The sequence below is a fragment of the Polyodon spathula genome, chromosome 7 (genome assembly GCF_017654505.1).
Source record: "Polyodon spathula isolate WHYD16114869_AA chromosome 7, ASM1765450v1, whole genome shotgun sequence".
NCBI lineage: Eukaryota > Metazoa > Chordata > Actinopteri > Acipenseriformes > Polyodontidae > Polyodon > Polyodon spathula.
Window position 1 is genome coordinate 12,050,446 of NC_054540.1, and position 17,779 is coordinate 12,068,224.

At 37.0% G+C, this 17,779-nt stretch overlaps 1 protein-coding gene across 5 annotated transcripts in view; it reads left to right on the forward strand.

The window, feature by feature from the left end:
- The first annotated feature begins 1,304 nt into the window (after positions 1-1,304).
- The window catches only part of LOC121318165 (myotubularin-related protein 5-like), a 64,799-nt gene continuing 48,324 nt past the window's right edge, over positions 1,305-17,779 (forward strand). For all 5 annotated transcript variants that reach the window (XM_041254551.1, XM_041254555.1, XM_041254552.1 and 2 more), the window contains exon 1: positions 1,305-1,503. In XM_041254551.1, the coding sequence (XP_041110485.1) occupies positions 1,449-1,503 (55 nt within the window). In that variant the 5' untranslated portion in view covers positions 1,305-1,448. The remainder of the gene's footprint in view (positions 1,504-17,779) is intronic.

The following is a 17,779-nucleotide window of genomic DNA, read 5'->3' on the forward strand; positions in this document are numbered from 1 at the left end:
CGTCCTCAAAAACTGAGTATCCGGGCGAGAAGGGCACTAGCCAGGGAGGCCACCAAGAGGCCTATGGCGACTCTAAAGAAGTTACAGTCTTCCACGGCTGAGCTGAGACACTGTCCATATGGCAACAATAGCCAGAGTGCTTTACAAAACTGGCCTTTATGGGAGGGTGGCAAAAACAAAGCCATTGTTGAAAAAAACACATCAAATCTTGGCTAGAGTTTGCCGGAAGGCATGTGGGAAACTCTGAGATCAAGTGGAAGAAGATACTATGGTCTGATGAGACCAAAATAGAGCTTTTTGGCCTCAACGCTAAGTACTACGTTTGGCGCAAGCCTAACACTGCACATCATCCTGAGAACACCATCCCTACCATGAAGGGATCATGCTATGGGGATGCTTCTCTGCGTCAGGGCCTGGAAAGCTTGTGAAGATAGAGGGAAAAATGGATGAAGCAAAGTACAGAGAAATCCTGGAGGAAAACCTGCTGAAGTCTGCAAGAGACCTGGGACTTGGGAGAAGATTCATCTTCCAGCAGGACAATGACCCCAAACATACAGCCAAAGCCACACTGAAGTGGCTTAAAAACAAAAAGGTCAATGTCCTGGAGTGGCCCAGTCAAAGCCTGGACCTCAATCCAATTGAGAATATGTGGAAAGAGTTGAAAATTGCTGTTCACCAAAGGTCCCCATCCAACTTGACGGAGCTTGAGCAATTTTGCAAAGAAGAATGGGCAAAAATTGTAGTGTCCAGATGAGCAAAGCTGGTAGAGACTTATCCAAATAGATTCATGGCTGTAATTGCTGCCAAAGGTGCCTTTTATGTTGATCAGTGGCAAAACCTCCTAATTAAATACATTTTGATTCCATGTTGTAACATGTAACGTGGAAAAGTCCAAGGGGGTGAATACTTTTGAGAGCCACTGCAAATTTTTAAATAATACTTGAACTGGATGAGAGCAAAACTTAGCCTCAAGTTATGAATTTCAGGGTATTATCAATAATATCATTATGATGTGATTCACAATTATTTTACAGTATAGAGATTTGTGTAGTGTATCAGAATTATTTGATCACATCCTGTACTCCTTGAATGTTATATGCATACTATTTTCTGGTAGTGTGTTGTGGGTGACTGTAAGGTTGTTGACCCTTTCTTTGTATACTGCAGTTATGGTTTTCCCAGTGCTGTGTTTATTTACCACGTAGTCTCTCCGTGTTCAAACCAGTTTAGTGTTTTATGGTCTGTCCTGGTGCCCCGCCCTGGAGCTCCCGCGCATGCTCGTTGTGCGCTCCCTGTCAGTGAGAACCGTGTGTCAGTATGGCGGCGGGCTGCTGTAGAAAGGATGCTGGTTTTGGCAATGATGCCTCTCCTGTCACTAGAATATGAACACGATAGCAACGAAAAGATAACAAACAGGGCCTGACGTCGTGATCTCTTGGAGCACTGATATGACTAGGCTAGCCGATTACTTTGTGCTGGTCGGGTACGACGTCGATAAAAGGGGTGAGTTTTAAATTGTTTTTGTGATAAGATTACAGTAAACAGGAGGCGTAGAGCAGAGGAAGCAAGGTAGGCGGGTACGGGCCAGGCCGGACAGGACGCGACGGTGTATCCTACCTCGGAGTTCTCTGCTTGGGCCAGCGCCGCAATTTACACTCGCGGATTATTAGGGCCTGCTGGAGGGAGTAAAAAAGTATATATATATATATATATATATATATATATATTATATATATATATATATATATATATTCAAAAACGCAAAAAAAATTTATCAGAACTAAGATGGTATTTTTAGGAGATGTGAGCTCTAGTTCGACATCAACAGTTCATGACCCTGTGTGTTTTTTTTTTTTTTTTTTTTTTAAAAAGGAATCTTGAGAAATTTACAAATCCTGGTTAGCATTGATTATGTGTGGGGTGCGACTAGTTAAACACAACAACGAAGCAATGCTCTTCCCAGATTTTTTTTATTATTATTTAAAGATCAGAAATTTGGTAAAAGCCTTGTTTTATTAATTTTATTAATGACCTGACGTTTTCGGTTTGTAATTTTATTTATTTTTGTTTAACTACCTATATAATTATGAAATATACCCTCCCAATTTATATCATATCAAACTTGATGTAGGTCCAGCACTGTTTGGGTCGCTTGACTGGTGTTTCTGTTTTGAATCTGCATGGTTTCTGCTCTACCACCAGCAGAGTGCTGTTAAAAAAAAATGTATGGTGGTTGTTCATTACACTTTCTGTAGAAAGCGCCCTAATGCAACTCTAAATTTGATCAACAATGCTTATCTGTTTATTTATAAACAGAGAAGCAGATGTTAAGATGAGTAGCCTCAATATAAGACGCATCTAGTAGGTCGATTTCAACCATTTTGCCCTGTTTATATAAGGGTGTTTAAAATAAAAACTTGCGAACACTATGGGACAAGACTGGACCTTTATAAAACGCTACTTTTGGAATAACTGATCTGTTTAGTTTGCCACAGCAAAACCGTTTCGTTGTTTGTGTTTACTGTATTCCTAGTAACACCGAAAGCACTTGGGTGTGTAGGGTATAGAATGTTGTCATCCATTTAATTAGTCCATTCCAATGCAGTTTTAGAGCATATTTTGGTAATGATAGTAAAAACATCGTAGTTGTAATTAGTAACACAATATGGCCTTTTATTTATTTATTTTTGCTCCAAAATAAAAAGATGTTTAACATCTTGTAATACAGCAGGCAAAAAAAAATAAAATCTCAACCCAGTTCTTCAGAAATGTTGGTCTGGATAGTGAGCAAGAGTTCTTTTTTTAGGAGCCACTGCTGCTTATTAATCATCTGGTTTTTTTTTTACTCTTCTGTTGAGCTGCAGTATCAAGGGAAATGATCCATAAGTTAATATATAGCCTACAAAACTCCCAACAATATGACAGATGTAATTCCCTCATGTGACTATATAATGAAGCATTAACGTTCCCTGAAATGCATTTCAGTCCTGTACATTCACCATACTAGGCGCCTTTTATATTCACAGTAAACATCTGACAATTATTCACGTACAAGATGACTAGAAATCAGAAGTAAATTCTTCTGACTTGATATAAAAAAGGAAATACTTTGTTTGTAAATAGCAGAATAATTCAGAACATGTCAGAATATGATGTTAAGACAAAAAAACGAAACACCCTCAAAACTATTATCAAGTATCATGCAGGGTTCTCCCCAGGCCTTTTCAGCTGTGTTACGTCTTGATGCAACATTTAACCAATCAGAGAGTTGAAGGGGCGGGTTTTTTGTGTTTAGCACTTCGAGAGGCGCTAATGTTAAAAATGGCTGCTAAAAAAACCCAAATTATCTTCAAAGCAAAAATAGTGACAATGAATGCAGGAGGTCAAAATAAGCCGGCGATCAGCGCAATATACCGCCTAATACTATATTTGTGCCGGCTACTTCTGTTACTGTTATTTTTGGATATTATCAGTCAATTTTTTGTCTTATTATTATACTGTAAGATTATATATAGTACATAATATTTTGGACATACAGTACCAGTCAAAAGTTTGAGTACACTTGCTGGAAACTAGTTTTTTTTTTCATAATTGACTCTTATGTGTTATACGTTTCTGTAAATACTTAAAAATGAAAACACATGTTACAATATGCAAAACAAAACATAAACAGTATCAAAGCAATGTTCAAGAAAATTGAAAATTGTCTCTAAATCATGGATTCCTCAAAATAGCCACCTTTTGCCTCAGTAACAGCCTCACAAACACGAGTCATTCGGTTAACAAGTTTCAGCAGGAAATCACCGACATGTCTTCCCAGCACTTCTGCAGCAATTCCCAGAGATGTAGGGCACTTGTGGGTAGCTTTGCTTTGACTCTTCTGTCCAGTTTGTCCCATACAAATTCTATGGGATTGAGATCTGGAGACTGTGCAGACCAGGTCATTAGATTGAGTTGTCCTTCACTTATGTTCTTTGCCAGATAGTTCTTGCACAACTTTGAGGTGTGTTTCGGGTCATTATCTTGCTGAAGAATGAAGGACTGCCCAACTAGCCGTAATCCTGATGGAATGGCATGCCTCTGAAGTGTGCTATGATAGCCATGCTGGTTGAGCTTGCCATGGACTTGGTAAAGATCACCAACTCTGTCACCAGCAAAGCAACCCCAGACCATGATGCTGCCTCCTCCATGCTTGACAGTGGGAACCACACATGCAGAACTCATGCGCTCACCCTCTCTGCGTCTTACATATACTCTGCGGTTGGACCCAAATATTTCAAATTTTGACTCATCGGTTCATAAGATCGACTTCCACTCCTCAAATGTCCAGTTTCTGTGTTTTTTGGCCCAGGCAAGTCTCTTCCTCTTATTCTGCACTCTTAACAATGGTTTCTTTGCAGCAGTTCTTCCAGTTAGGCCAGTTCACACAATCTCCTCTAAACAGTTGATGTTGAAACATCTGTACTTCTAGTAGCATTTAGCTGAGCTTGTATTTCAGGGGCAGTTAATCGCCGGTTTTGCAGACTTGTGACTCGAATGAACTTGTTCTCTGATTCTGAGGTCACCCTTGGCCTGCCTGACCTTGTTCAGTGCCAGTTTCTTCAAATCATTTGATGGTCTTGGCCACAGCAGTTACAGACACTTGCAAAGTTCTTGCGATTTGTCTTAAAGATTGACCTTCATTTCTTTTTCTTTGCTTAACTGTGCGTATTTTGCCATTTTCTGCTCAGTTACATTCAGGAATGACAAACTTGTGCCTATGCTACTTATATTTATAGTAATCATGGACCCTCACCTGTTAACAATAATTGGTGACAAAAGGTTAATTAGGTAACATGCTAGTTAACTCAAAGAACATCTAACAAAGACACTTTTATACTTAGGCCAGTGTTCTAACAACGTGTTATACACATTTCAGACTTTTAACTGACTTGGGCTTCAGACTGAAATCCCCTTGCTTTGGGTGACCATTTCATTGAAATTGAGAAGATTTACATTTTCATTTAAAAGTTAGATTTTTGAATGAATTCACTTATGATTATCAGCTTATATAAGTACACATCATATAATGAAATATTAAGTGCTTATAGACAAGTTTATACAGTTAAAAGCAAGATAATCATGAAAAACCTGGTTTCAAGCAGGTGTACTCAAACTTTTGACTGGCACTGTATGCACCAAAAAAAGCATATTCTTTTTGTTGTGTTATCATAACAATATGTACCCAGGTGCTTGGAGATATTGGGCTTGAGATATAGAGGCTGAACACATTTCAGCTGACATACAAATGCTTAAGAGCAAAGGTACTGGATTATTACACTCTGGTTTCATGCAACAGTTATGATGTTGACCAAACATGTACGAGTACATTAAAAAATACAGAACAGCGAAAAACAAAAATAGATGCACATTAAAATTGCCCTGAAAACTTAACATAAAGAAAACAATTTAAATGAAGCAATAAGCTCAATAGAATGCATAACATAAAATAGCACAACCAGATACAGTCAACAAAAGACAACACATTATTCAAATAATTTGTTGTATTATATATTTAAGGTAAGGCAAGTTTATTTTTCCGTTAAAAGTGATGCCGGCTATAATGTTCTGCCGCCGTGCTGTACAGAATTTCTGGGAATAATCCTATCATGGTATGTAATTTTGAAAACAATAAAAATGATCGCATACAATCTAGGCAAGTGTTTCTTGCTTATTTTATAATGGTTCAGTCTTGTCCCATTGTGTTAGCAAGTTTTTTTTAAGCACCCTCCGATAAAGAGGACGAAATGGTTGAAATCGGCGTATTGGATGCATATTTTATATAGAGGCTACTCATTTTACAGATGCCGCTGCATATCTGCAGCTTATGTAGAATGGTCATTCTGCTGCCATCTGTGCTCAGTGGAACTTTACTAAGCAGGTAAAAGGGTTTTTGACTCAAACAGGAAGTAGAACTCTCTTAGTAGCTAAATTAACCCATTATAATAGGATGTGCACTAACAATCAGGATTTTATAGGGTCTGTAAATTTAACATTTGTCAACTAATGTTCCAGTCCTCCCTCTGTCTGTGTCCTGATAGAATAGAGCTTTTCTTATATAAATGTGGCCCTATTTTTTCTTGTTAGTTCTTTATAGAACATAATAATCATAATACAGTAGCTACAGGTGATGGCATTTCTGTAAAGGAAATGTATTCTGAAGGCATTCATCCATTTTCTTTAATTTCTGCCTTACAAGTGGTCAGTTTTTTTTACCATGATATTCTGCTTGGTGCTGGCACCCAGTCGCGCATATTACAGTATTTCCTCAAAAGCCCATGTTTATGTTATTGTCCATTGAACGGCACACTCTGTTTGAATGTAGGAAAATATTACTTGGATTGTTACTTTAACAAAGTTTGTTACTTTAAGTACAAAACTTACAGTACATACTTCAGACTTTGACATAATTTCTGGTTGGAGTCGAGGGTTGTTGACGTTGCGACAAGTCTGAATTACATCTACAATCTTGCAATGTGCGTCTTTTTTGGAAAGGCATAAAGCCTCAACAGATCATAAAACCTTTCACCTGTCATTCTAAAATATCAAAATTGTCTGTCACTGTCACATACCCATATCTCTCTAGTTAATGCATGAAATTCTCCCTTTCGGGTTCTCTGTTGGTTGAGAGGACGGATGTATGAACTACATCGCTTTAGATGTTTTTTTTAAACCTCTTATCAAACTCAGCACATGTAATTAAATGTAAATGTATCCAATTTCGACAATGCAGTTGGTATTTAAATTATGAACAACAGCCACAACCACTTTGCTCAGTCAAAAGGGTTGCAACACGATGTGTCCTTCATATAGCAAATAGTGAAGCTGCACAGCTTTTATAGCTGTCTGCTCTTGACGTGTCGCATTCATCTGCGACAGAAGTATGAACAAGGCTTTAGAGTTTTCCATGTTTCTGAAATGGCATGTTATAAAGAAAGTCTAATTCGGTAAACTTCTGTTCTCTAATGCATTTGTTCTTCTGTCTCTACAGAAAACAGTTCACTCGCAATTGTTTTCTATTTTAGGTACTTGCTCACTCAGCTGATTCGCTGACCTACATAGCTTCATGTAAATCAGTGGTGCACAACTCGGTCCTGGAGGGCTGGTCTCCCTGCAGGTTTGTATCCCAGCTGCACCCTAAAGTACTTTATTGGACATTATTAGGAGCTTAATTGGTCCAAGTAACTAATTTAGGGTATGGTTAGAACAAGAACCAGGAGGGACACCGGCCTTCCATGACCTAAGTTGTTCACCACTGATGTAAATGCTCTGTGCCTACACAGCCAAAAATATAGAGATACTTGCAGATTTGTATCTTCAGTGCATGATATACTTAGGGCTACTGATTTACTTTAATCGTGGATGGAATCTCAGAATTAGACATTTTGGGAATGGAATTTTGCAGTGTTGTCTTTTTCTCCTTGCAACTCTGGTTTTTTATTGTATTTTATTTTTCTGGAGTGCACCCAGCCAAGTTGAGTTAATTCATCATGTGACTTCACTGATGTCTCTGCTGGAACTCAGCATGGCGGCTGCACTAAAGAAGAAGCAAAAAAGTCAGCAACAAATGCAAAGCACTGCATTCTTCTATGCTGAAAAACATACACCTAAGGTACAGTACTGTGCAGGGCTTTCCTGAAATAAGTAAGCTAAATTAATTGTATATTTAATTATTCTTTAGTTTATTTCTTTCCAATCTACCAGTATTTAATAAAGCTATAATTAGCAATGCTAAACCATGACCGTTTCTTAATTAAATTATATTATAAAGGATGTAGTAGTCACTACAGTACACACTGTTTGTTTCATAAAGACACGCCAGAGACACACCTCTTGTTAAATTTAGCAAGTAACGAGGCAGAATTGCAATTGATACAAAGTCATTTTTAAAACTTCTTCACTTGTAGACTGAACTACAGTGTCAGTGGAAGACTGTAAATATGATTCTCACGTATTTGCTGGACATTTGTTTTCTTTGCAATATAATTAACTGAAAATCTTGGCTTTAATTAAAAAAAGATGATTGTATTAATTTGCATATTAACGATTAGCATTATATTTATGTTCAAATTCCATGTTTATCAATAACTTGATAAAAAGATGCTAATTTTTGAAAAATCAGTAGCCCTATGCATTTTTTAAAGGAAATAAATTAATTGCCCAATCAAATGTGTTTTTACATCCATTTCCAAGATTTCATGAACTTTTGTGACATCAACGGTCAGATAAGTAATTCAGCCCAGAATGTACCTGCATCTTGTAAAACTTGACTTGATACTTTATGGTATAAAATGATCTTTTGGCATGTTATGTGAAAAGCATTCATATGGAATCCATGGTTAATTCAGTGTGGCATATTGTCAACTTACTGTGTGGTAGAGTTCAATGATGTAGAGTACTTGCCTTTGCCATTCTAGTTTGTAAGATAAGTTTAACTCCAGCTTGATCATTTCATACTACCTATACAGTAGATACATTCTAAATTGCGTTAAATGTAAAGTTTGAGTTGTCAGCATGAAAAACTACACCACCATGACCTACAGCCACTTTAGTGTGACATTAAATACATATGCCTGCCACCACTATATTCCCTTAGTAGCAAATACCTGTTATTTGATCAATACTTGCATTTTTACAAGCTTGTGGTGGATGATAATGATTGAGGGGAGCTTGTATGCATGGTTGTGGAGGAGTACAAACATATTAATATAGTCTTAGTTTGCCCAAGTACCTTGTAGACACTGTACTTTTTTTGTAAATCTGCTACTGTTTCCACAACTTTTACTTCTGTAGCATTGTCTTTTAAGTATTTTAAATTGAGGTACAGTAAAAATATAACAAATATCAGAGTAAATGATAAGATTAAGAGGTAAGAGTTTAGTTTTTTGCCTTTTAATTATGGTTAAGTATGCACTTTTTTTTTTTGGTGTACATATATACTGTACAGCCACTTAGGAGCCCTGTATGCTGCTGTGAATAAGAACCACTTACTGGAACAGATGTTGTTAAGCAGCCAGGTGTTTTACATACATAATAAATTCAGTACCCAAAACCATACAGGACTATTGGCTGAATTTGAGAGAGTGCTGTTGTTTAAAAGGTATCCAGACAGGTTTTCCTTCATCAAAATTTAATAGAGGGCTGATAGCAAACGCTTGGTTGGCAGGTCCAAGACTGCATTAGTTACTGAATGCTGATTTTCAGGATGAATTTGGTTGTCACCATTTACAAAGAGGCACATATCCCTCACAATTATGTTGTGTTGAGTCAGTGCAGTCATGCAACCGTTGTGGCTCTTCCCCCTCGATCGTGTTTTGGCAGGTGTTTATTTTTCTTTCTTTTTATTTACATTTTTTTTGTCTAACCCTGTGCACATGTATCTGTCTTAAGTGAGACTGTAATAGCAATTTGTTTGTTCAGATTCATGTAATACATGGAGTGCACATTCTAAGATAAAATGTTTCTGTTTGTGCTAGAGGTCTCTTAGCAGACACAAAGAGCATGTGTCTACATATTCTACAACTTGAAGTCGCAAAGGGAGGAAGAGATAGACAGCAGGAAACTGAGGTTTTACAAAGCACGTATCAGGTTGTGTGTTTCCCTTATATAGACAAGCATCTTAGTTAACCTCTAAATCGAAAGAGTTATGAGAAATGTAATCATTTTAATAATGCTAATCTGAGGTGGAGTGAACTGGGCTTGTGTAAATAATTTTAGACTCGCATTTTCATTTATCTTACTGTTTGGTAGAGTTCAATGATGTAGAGTATTTGCTCTTTAGCTGATTGTGAATGTGTGGTTGGACAGAGAAACTTCTGTTTGACCTCTAGCTCAGAGATTTCTCTTTTGCATTTGCCTGACATCTTAGTGAAGCCAAAGGGAATAGTGAGTAGATGAGTGTGTGTGTTGGTTTCATCAGAGAAAGATGCTCAGCATTTATTTAGCTTGAGGTTGTTTCTGCTTGGATTTTACATTGTGTGAGGAAACTGATTTATCTTTTAAAAGGATAACGTTTTAGTTACAGTATATATGCATATGGATTGAAATTAACATTTTAATGGTGGAACAAATAGAACGAGGCAAGGGGCTTAACTAAATGGGATTAAGAGGGCATGACACTCGTGCATTAAGCAGGCTGGACAGAAGCTTTATTCTGTAAAACACCTGTGAGAGTGTCAGCCTGTGTCTTGAGTTACCCAGTTTCTGAGTCTTGGGTTAAACTGTTGCATGCCTCTAACCCTTTTCTAATTGGGTGACTCTCTTCACTAGGTTATTGATTTTATTTGCGTATTTATTTTAAGAAAAGAGGAAAAATTATTAGAACCCATGGTGAGCAGCACTAAGCCATAGAGAGAGGGATCAGCAAGAGTACACTGTTTGTATGAGACACTTCGAGTTTTGTGACATTACAGCATGCTCATCGATTAATGTTATACTTGACACACAGCAGCTTGGTGGGCCCAGGCTGGGGTGGCAAGCTGAAACTTTGGATTTGTTACACAGACCTTTTTGGGGTTAATTTATTAAATGTATAAATCTGTCTTTTAACCAGTATGGTGGATATTGTTTCAGTTTCTCTAGTGTGTTGTTTGTTTTTATACTGTAAGTGTGTATTAACCCAAGACAGAAATGGCTTTTAAAATAAATAACTAAATAAATAAATACAATTAAAAAAACTCAACAAAAGAAGCACGCACACAAACTGGTTTAGGAGATTGGCAAAAAAAATCTTTTCAGCTTTTTAACTTTACAATAGTTATATGAATCCCTTGCATTCCTATTTTCTTTTGTTGTACATCTGAAGTGAAACTGCATTCCCAAATGCACTGTCCTTTCTAGCTTTTATCTGCAACTCAATGAATTCTTCTGCTAAGAGCTGAATTTGCAGTTTTAGACTGATAATAAAATGTGCATTGATCAGTTTGCCATCTGAACTGTTCAGTTGGTACCAGCCTGTGTAAATGACAAGTGCCAGAGGTCCATCTGTTTGTAGAAGGTATTGTATCTTACAAAATCACATGTGATATGTTTTCTTGTACTTGATTTAGTTTTTTTTTTTTTTATTAGGTTTTTACAACTAAGGGTTGGTGGCCAAGATAGTTACAAAGCACATGGATGAAGACAGCAGGTTGTACTGAAACCAGTGTCGGTCTGCTGAGTAGTGCAGTGTCACAGTGGTTGATAGCCCGTGGTTGCTGTAATGGATTTGCACAGAGCCCTTCGTCATAACTTTCAGGAAGCAAGTTTTTGAAGTGGTTGAAGGCAGGGTTTTTCTTCAGCTTTTGTTTTAAAGGTGTAGTGCCTCGTTAAAGTTTTTTTTAGAATATTAACAGCTGTTTCCAGTTATTTCCACAAAAGCACTGTGGACCATGGCTCTGAAAATCCCTTCCAAGGTTCCTTATGATTGTATGGGTAGTGCGCTTAAATGTAATAAATTCCTTCACTTTCAGAAATTGTAATAACCCTTACACCAATTAATGTGTCCAGGATTACTGTATAATATTGTGTAATTCCTGAAGAGTGTATTTCCCCATGCCATGTGCATCCACAGATGGATTACGTTTTGTTTTCCAAGAGGGATGAGCAAGCACTTTTTCCCCTCAGTCACTGTACAGTAGATGGTGTGTGCAGTAAATGTATCATCCAGAAATCTTATTGTACATTTCCCTGCAGTACAGTATAAAGCTCAGACTCGAAGTATAAAACCAGGTGTATAGCTATAATGAAAAGTCGTTTCTTTTGGCGAGTTCAGAGTTTCATGTGCTGTAGCTTTATGCAGATTTTCTGTATGTTGTATTTATACAAAGGTGATGCCTTTGGGAATTCAGTTTCGCTTTTCACATGCTGTCACTTCATATAAAATAAACTGTCCAGTTTAACCATGTTCAATAAAAGAAAACAAGAAAGAAAGTGATTAATATAATTATTGTACAGTTAAAGCTGAAACAATATTTGTTTTCCGTGACCTCCAAAGCCAGTTTGTGTGTCTTATTTATTTATTTATTTAGTAACTACTGAGTACAACTTTCAGCATTGCCATGTGATACAACATTATTTCTTATCATTCATATTAAAAAAGGTATAGAACAGTAATTATGAAAAGAGGAAAAGTAGCCTTTTACTACTGGTATATTTCTTGAAAACCTAACATTAACCATAAGTATGTGAGATGAGCATGCTTCATATTTAAGGTCACTGAATAAAGTATGGCACTAATGTGATCAAATTGTGACAGCAAGTTTCTTCTGTAAATGAGTGTGAGTTGATAGGTTCAGTGGTTACCTCAAGGAAATGATAGTGGATTATTAACTGCTAACCACATGCCTGTCTCTGATTAGTAACGGAAATATATTTTCTGTGGTATTATAAAGCCAGTGGCTAATAGTTCAAATACAGCCCTTGTTTTTAATAAGTTCCCCCCTTGATAGATCCACCATACAGCCTACTGCAGGTTTAAAGATGCATCTTATATCAAACATTGAACTTGGTATCTTTAAAACTAGAAGGACCGGGGATATACTCATACCTAGAAGCCCCGCAGCAGTCTTTCTGATGGCTGTAAACAGTATAACGAAAGGAGAAACAGTCTTTTTTTTTATTGAATACACCACAAACATCTGAACAACTGAAGTGCATATAAATGTAAATGAAAAAGCATCTGAACAGACACCGGTTTACAACATACGGTACATATTTATAAAACTGAAACGATAGCAAAACAATTTTTACTTTTCAACAGCAGTCGGCTTATCAGATGAGCAAAAGCAACTGAACAACGTAGATAAATCAACTTAAAAAAACATTTTACAGAAGCGGACAGCACAAGAGTATAAAAAAAGTATAATTTCTTTTTTTTGACACAAGGGTATTCCTTTACAGTCTAAGGCTGTTCACAATCAACACAGATAATGTGCCGCCTTTCTGCACAGGGCACAGCTGTCCGAAGTTTTATTTTTATTCCACTTGCCAACCTGGCATTGGCTTCTCTTGCGGCTGTCAGCGGGGTTGCCAGCTTCAGCTGTGGGTACACGCTTGGAAGTCTCCCTCTGTTCCAAATGCTTCTTGCGAAGTTTCTGTGTTAACTGTAAAATTCTGTCTTTGGTAAATTCTTCTCCGTGCATTCTGTGTAAAGTATCCAGGAGTTGATGGCTGCTAAGTCCAGTACATTGTAAAACACCTGAACAGACCACCGTCGGGTGCCAGCTTTCACGGAATACTTCCGTGCCAACTGATCCAAAGCATCAACTCCATATTTTGTTGCGTAGTAAAACTCCACGGTCTCTGGTATTTATTTTCACTAGTCCCGATGCTAATCGAAATGCAGCTGGCAAGCGGGCGCCAGCCTTCGAAAGGCTGATTGAAAACAATAGACTGTCAGTCATTCACTCAGACAGAGAGTAGAGACTAATCTGATTACAGCTGAACACATGCAGACTGGTAAATAAAAATAATAAAGTAGAATACCAATCTGTATAATCAAAATACTATTGTTTTCTGTGTGGCTGTAAATGTGACTGCTCCCGGGGCTTTTAGGTATAATGTAATATATCTCCTTTATTTCTGCACTGCCACGTTTCATGCTTTGTGAGAATACATACGGTCAGAAAGGTACATGAACGCGCAGCCCCAGATGTGTTGCACAACTGGAGAAAATTACATTTTAAAACCAAAAACCGCCAAAATGATTGCCGCTGGGCTTCTAGTGTTAATATGTTGCACTGTACAGCTGCACAACAGAAATGAAAACAGGCTTCTCTATTCACAAAGTCTGTTTTTATTAATTAAAATAGTTTAATTTGTACAGTAAAACTGCATTGTAGTTTATTGCCTTTTAAGGCAAAGTGATGTTAAACTAGTATTTAATAATTTGACAATTTCTCAATCAAAGTGTACTGTATGTTCTGTAAGCAGTCAATCTAATCCTGGAACATGTGTACTGTAGAAATCATTACAGATGTTTGCCTTCTAAAATGCAGTTTTCATGCTATTAACAATGGAAAATTGAAGTCTGTTTACTCATTCACATTAAATACAGTGATGTACTAACTGGAAATCTCGCAGTGGGAACAAAGCTCCATCTCCCCTCTTCCTGTATTTACCCAGGGTGTAAATAGAGATTTATGATGTTAGTGTCTTATCTTTGTGAGTTAGTAGTTGTCAGTGTTTCAGATTGAGTAAATGATTCTGAAGTGATGCACTTTCATAAGGAAGTAATTTAAATGAAGTAATTTATCAAACATGTACAGTATATTGACTGGTCAGATGCGCATTATTTAATGGCAGCTTTACTTCCAGGTGGATTGGTTAGTCTAGGCATTTTATCAAAGTTTCAGTTATTTTGCTATTACTGTGCTTTCAAAGGCTGTGAAATGTTGAGATTATATTCCTACAGGAGTGGCTGCCTTTGTGGGAGGTGTATGAGTCATTCTTTTAACATGAAGATACATTGTTATAGACCCTTGGAACAGATTTGTTTCACTCATGAGTTACATTTAAATTTGCTTTTGAAACAAAGTTGCTTTACTTTCACATGTAGTTCAGGCAAGATCATAAGGTGTTCAAACTTTATATATGAAATGTTGTCATTTGCCTTAAACCTTTCAGGTATCATGCAACCATTTGACACCCAATGCTTGATTTCATTGGATGATTAAAGGTACTAGTTTATACATAACTACTGTTTTTTGTGTCTTGGTAGTAATGATCAAAGTTTTAGATTAATCTGTTCTGCAGCCAGTGAAGAAGGGGTTACTGTCTGTGAAAATAATATCCAGTAAAATAGAAAGCAGGAATAAATACTATCTTTTTAGAAAATTTGTGTACTATGTCTAAGCTATTTAAAAACAAACCAAAAAAAATATTGTGACAGAGTAGGGGGAGGAACAATGTAGTCCTTGAGCTTAAAGTGGGTAGCAGCCTGTGATCAAGCAGTCAAGAATATATAAACAGGTCCTAAAGTGTACACGAGTTGTCTGTGTAAAGGTATATGTTCCTGCATCCATAAAGATGTGTGTAACTTGTTTTGGTTACTGGTAAACGGTTTAGCCGTCCGGTTTATATTTAAAACGTGCTGAAGGATTTGGTTGGGAGCCGAAGATTATTTCCAACAACCCCCAAACCGCACAAAGTTTTGGGCTTTCGCTGTTGTTGTAACCAATTCTGTATTTCTTCAGAATCCTGTAACCCTGCAAAATGCGCACGTGTAAAATGAGATCGGCCCATAGGCACAGCTGATTCTTCTGCTTGTGTCCTGAGGTGAATTACGGGTGATGTGCACGCACAGCAGTTGTTGGCTGCATTTTGCAAATTGTTTACGAACCTCCTGAGTGTGTGTTTGACAGGACAACATGATTCCTTTGTGATGCATAATCAGCTGTGGATAGTTTTCATAAAAAACATCTGATGTGTGCATTATAGTTAGTATACTTTTAGTTTTAAGGACATTAGCTATGAGCAGCATAGCTTGTTAACAAACTTTATAGTTGTCCTTATTTATTGCATAATCTATTACCAGCTCCCATGACGCCTTAAAGATATACTGGAGTAATAAAGCAAGAGCCAACATTACCACCTGGTAAATACAGGTGTCATTTACACAGCACATTGAAGTTAACTCCCTCCCAGCACACCCTTGTACTCAATTCAATCGTTTGTGTGTTAGACAAACATTTTTCATGTCATTTTTTTTTTGGTAAATGACAGTACTAATGCTAACTAAGATTTAGTGTCCGGAAGGTTTATAGTCTGTACCCAAAAGATTTTGGACATTCTACACCCTGTGCACCACCTGTTTGAAGTATCACTTTTTATAAGGCTTATTGATTAGTTGACTGGTTTGATTGTTTGTAAAAGTCACTCTGGAAGGAAGCACCAGTCTTACAAAAGATGAGCCAATTTATAAGTTTCACCCTTGGAACCCCTTATGTGGTTTAATGTATGGGAATATTCACAACACTTTGTTCATTAGTTTGTCCATTAGCATAAAACATGTGATTTTATGGAAATTCTACAAGTTCTTATGGCTTTTTTCAAGGAGACTTGGAAATCGTATTATAAATCAACGCTATATACCAAACGGACTGGGTTTTTTGTTGTGAAGTTGTGTCCAAAGAATGTGCATGAAACAAAGTGAAATGAGATAACTTGAAATAGTACTTGGATCATTTGTCCCCAAAATGTGTCGATGTCAAACCATTTGTAATTAAACTGCATTCCCGATTTTAATCATTTACTGTACACCCATATAATCTATTTCTAAGTTATGTCAACATTACCACACAAGACACACCCATTAAACCTTCCACATTGTTCATAAGCATTAGGAATGTGCCTTAATGGAAACTTGTTAAGTTTTAAATTTTTAATGAGTCATTTAGCTGTTGCTTTTATCCAAAGCGACTACAGGGCTTGAATTTCAGTGCGGGATTACAAGAATCGTGCATTTTCCAAGTTGCTCCTGCATATCTACAACTTTCAGTGTGGGAAAAACTGCACCGCCCAATTTAAAATGCCTGAAACACTACAACAATCAGTAAAGAAAGTGGGTGTCAGTGACGAAAGCACTATGACCCGTATTCTGAGCAGTTCTGGTTAAAATCGATAAATAAATAAAAGTAGTGCTGGATATTTTAAGTGCCGCGAAACTTACTCAAACAGTGAGTCAGTGGCTGAGCCTGGATTGAACCCAGAACCTGGTAACAAGCCACTTTCTTTAACCACTGGTCCACTAAGACTGATGCAGAGTATAGTTTGTCACAAGAACTGCATTGCAAAGTGGTTTAGGTAGTCCAGCTCAAAGCATACACACTGCTTTATCATTTTAGTTTAGCCTGGCTTAAACAATCCATGCTTGTTTTGTCTTGTTCAGTTACAGTGCACTGTGGGATTTGATATTCTACTACAGTATCTCTCATGCACTGTATTTGTATTTTTGCGCTGCTGTGCAATCTTGGTAAAAACCCATAAAGACAACAGAGAAGCACAGGAATTTATGCAGAATCCTATATTTATTTATGCTCGAAATGTATTAAAATACAGCCATACATTTCTAAAACGCAGATGTCTGTTCTCCAATCTACTACATACTTTCAAATTGCGGTTGGTTCCTGTATCTCTCCCGCTTAATTGAAAACAAATGTTGTATTCAACCTGGTGGCTTACAATAGGAAGTATAATGATATACTGTTATGTACACAGTGTACTTTTTTTTTTGTGATAGGAAACTTTTATTAATGTAACTGTTGTATGAATATATCCTGTGTGTATGCATAACCTCTGTTTGTGTATTTTCTACTGATTACTGTTCATCTGCATGTTAGGTACTGGCATCAGACTACTGTAGTAATAAAGTGTAACAGAGTTCTTAGCTATTGGTTGTTAAGCATGTATTACAATGTCCATACTACAGGCAGACCACGTTATTTAATTAGAACCTCAAGACTACCTCAAGTAAGGTTCTAAAGTCACTGTAGTCTGATAGTATTAAGCCATTTTAAAACGGTTCAACTCATTAGTGTGTTTTATAATCCATAGTGTGTATAGGGCCTTAGTTTTAAATTTTTATCTTTGGACACACATTCCAACCTAATGTTTGTTTTTTCTGCTACATTATGTCCTGTTTTAAATGTGTTGTCATCCTTTTCATAATTTGGAGAGCTATGAATATAAATTAGCTGCATTAAGATTTTAAGAGAAAGGAGGAAGCTCAACATCTACAAAAAAACAAGTCAGCTTTGGTCAC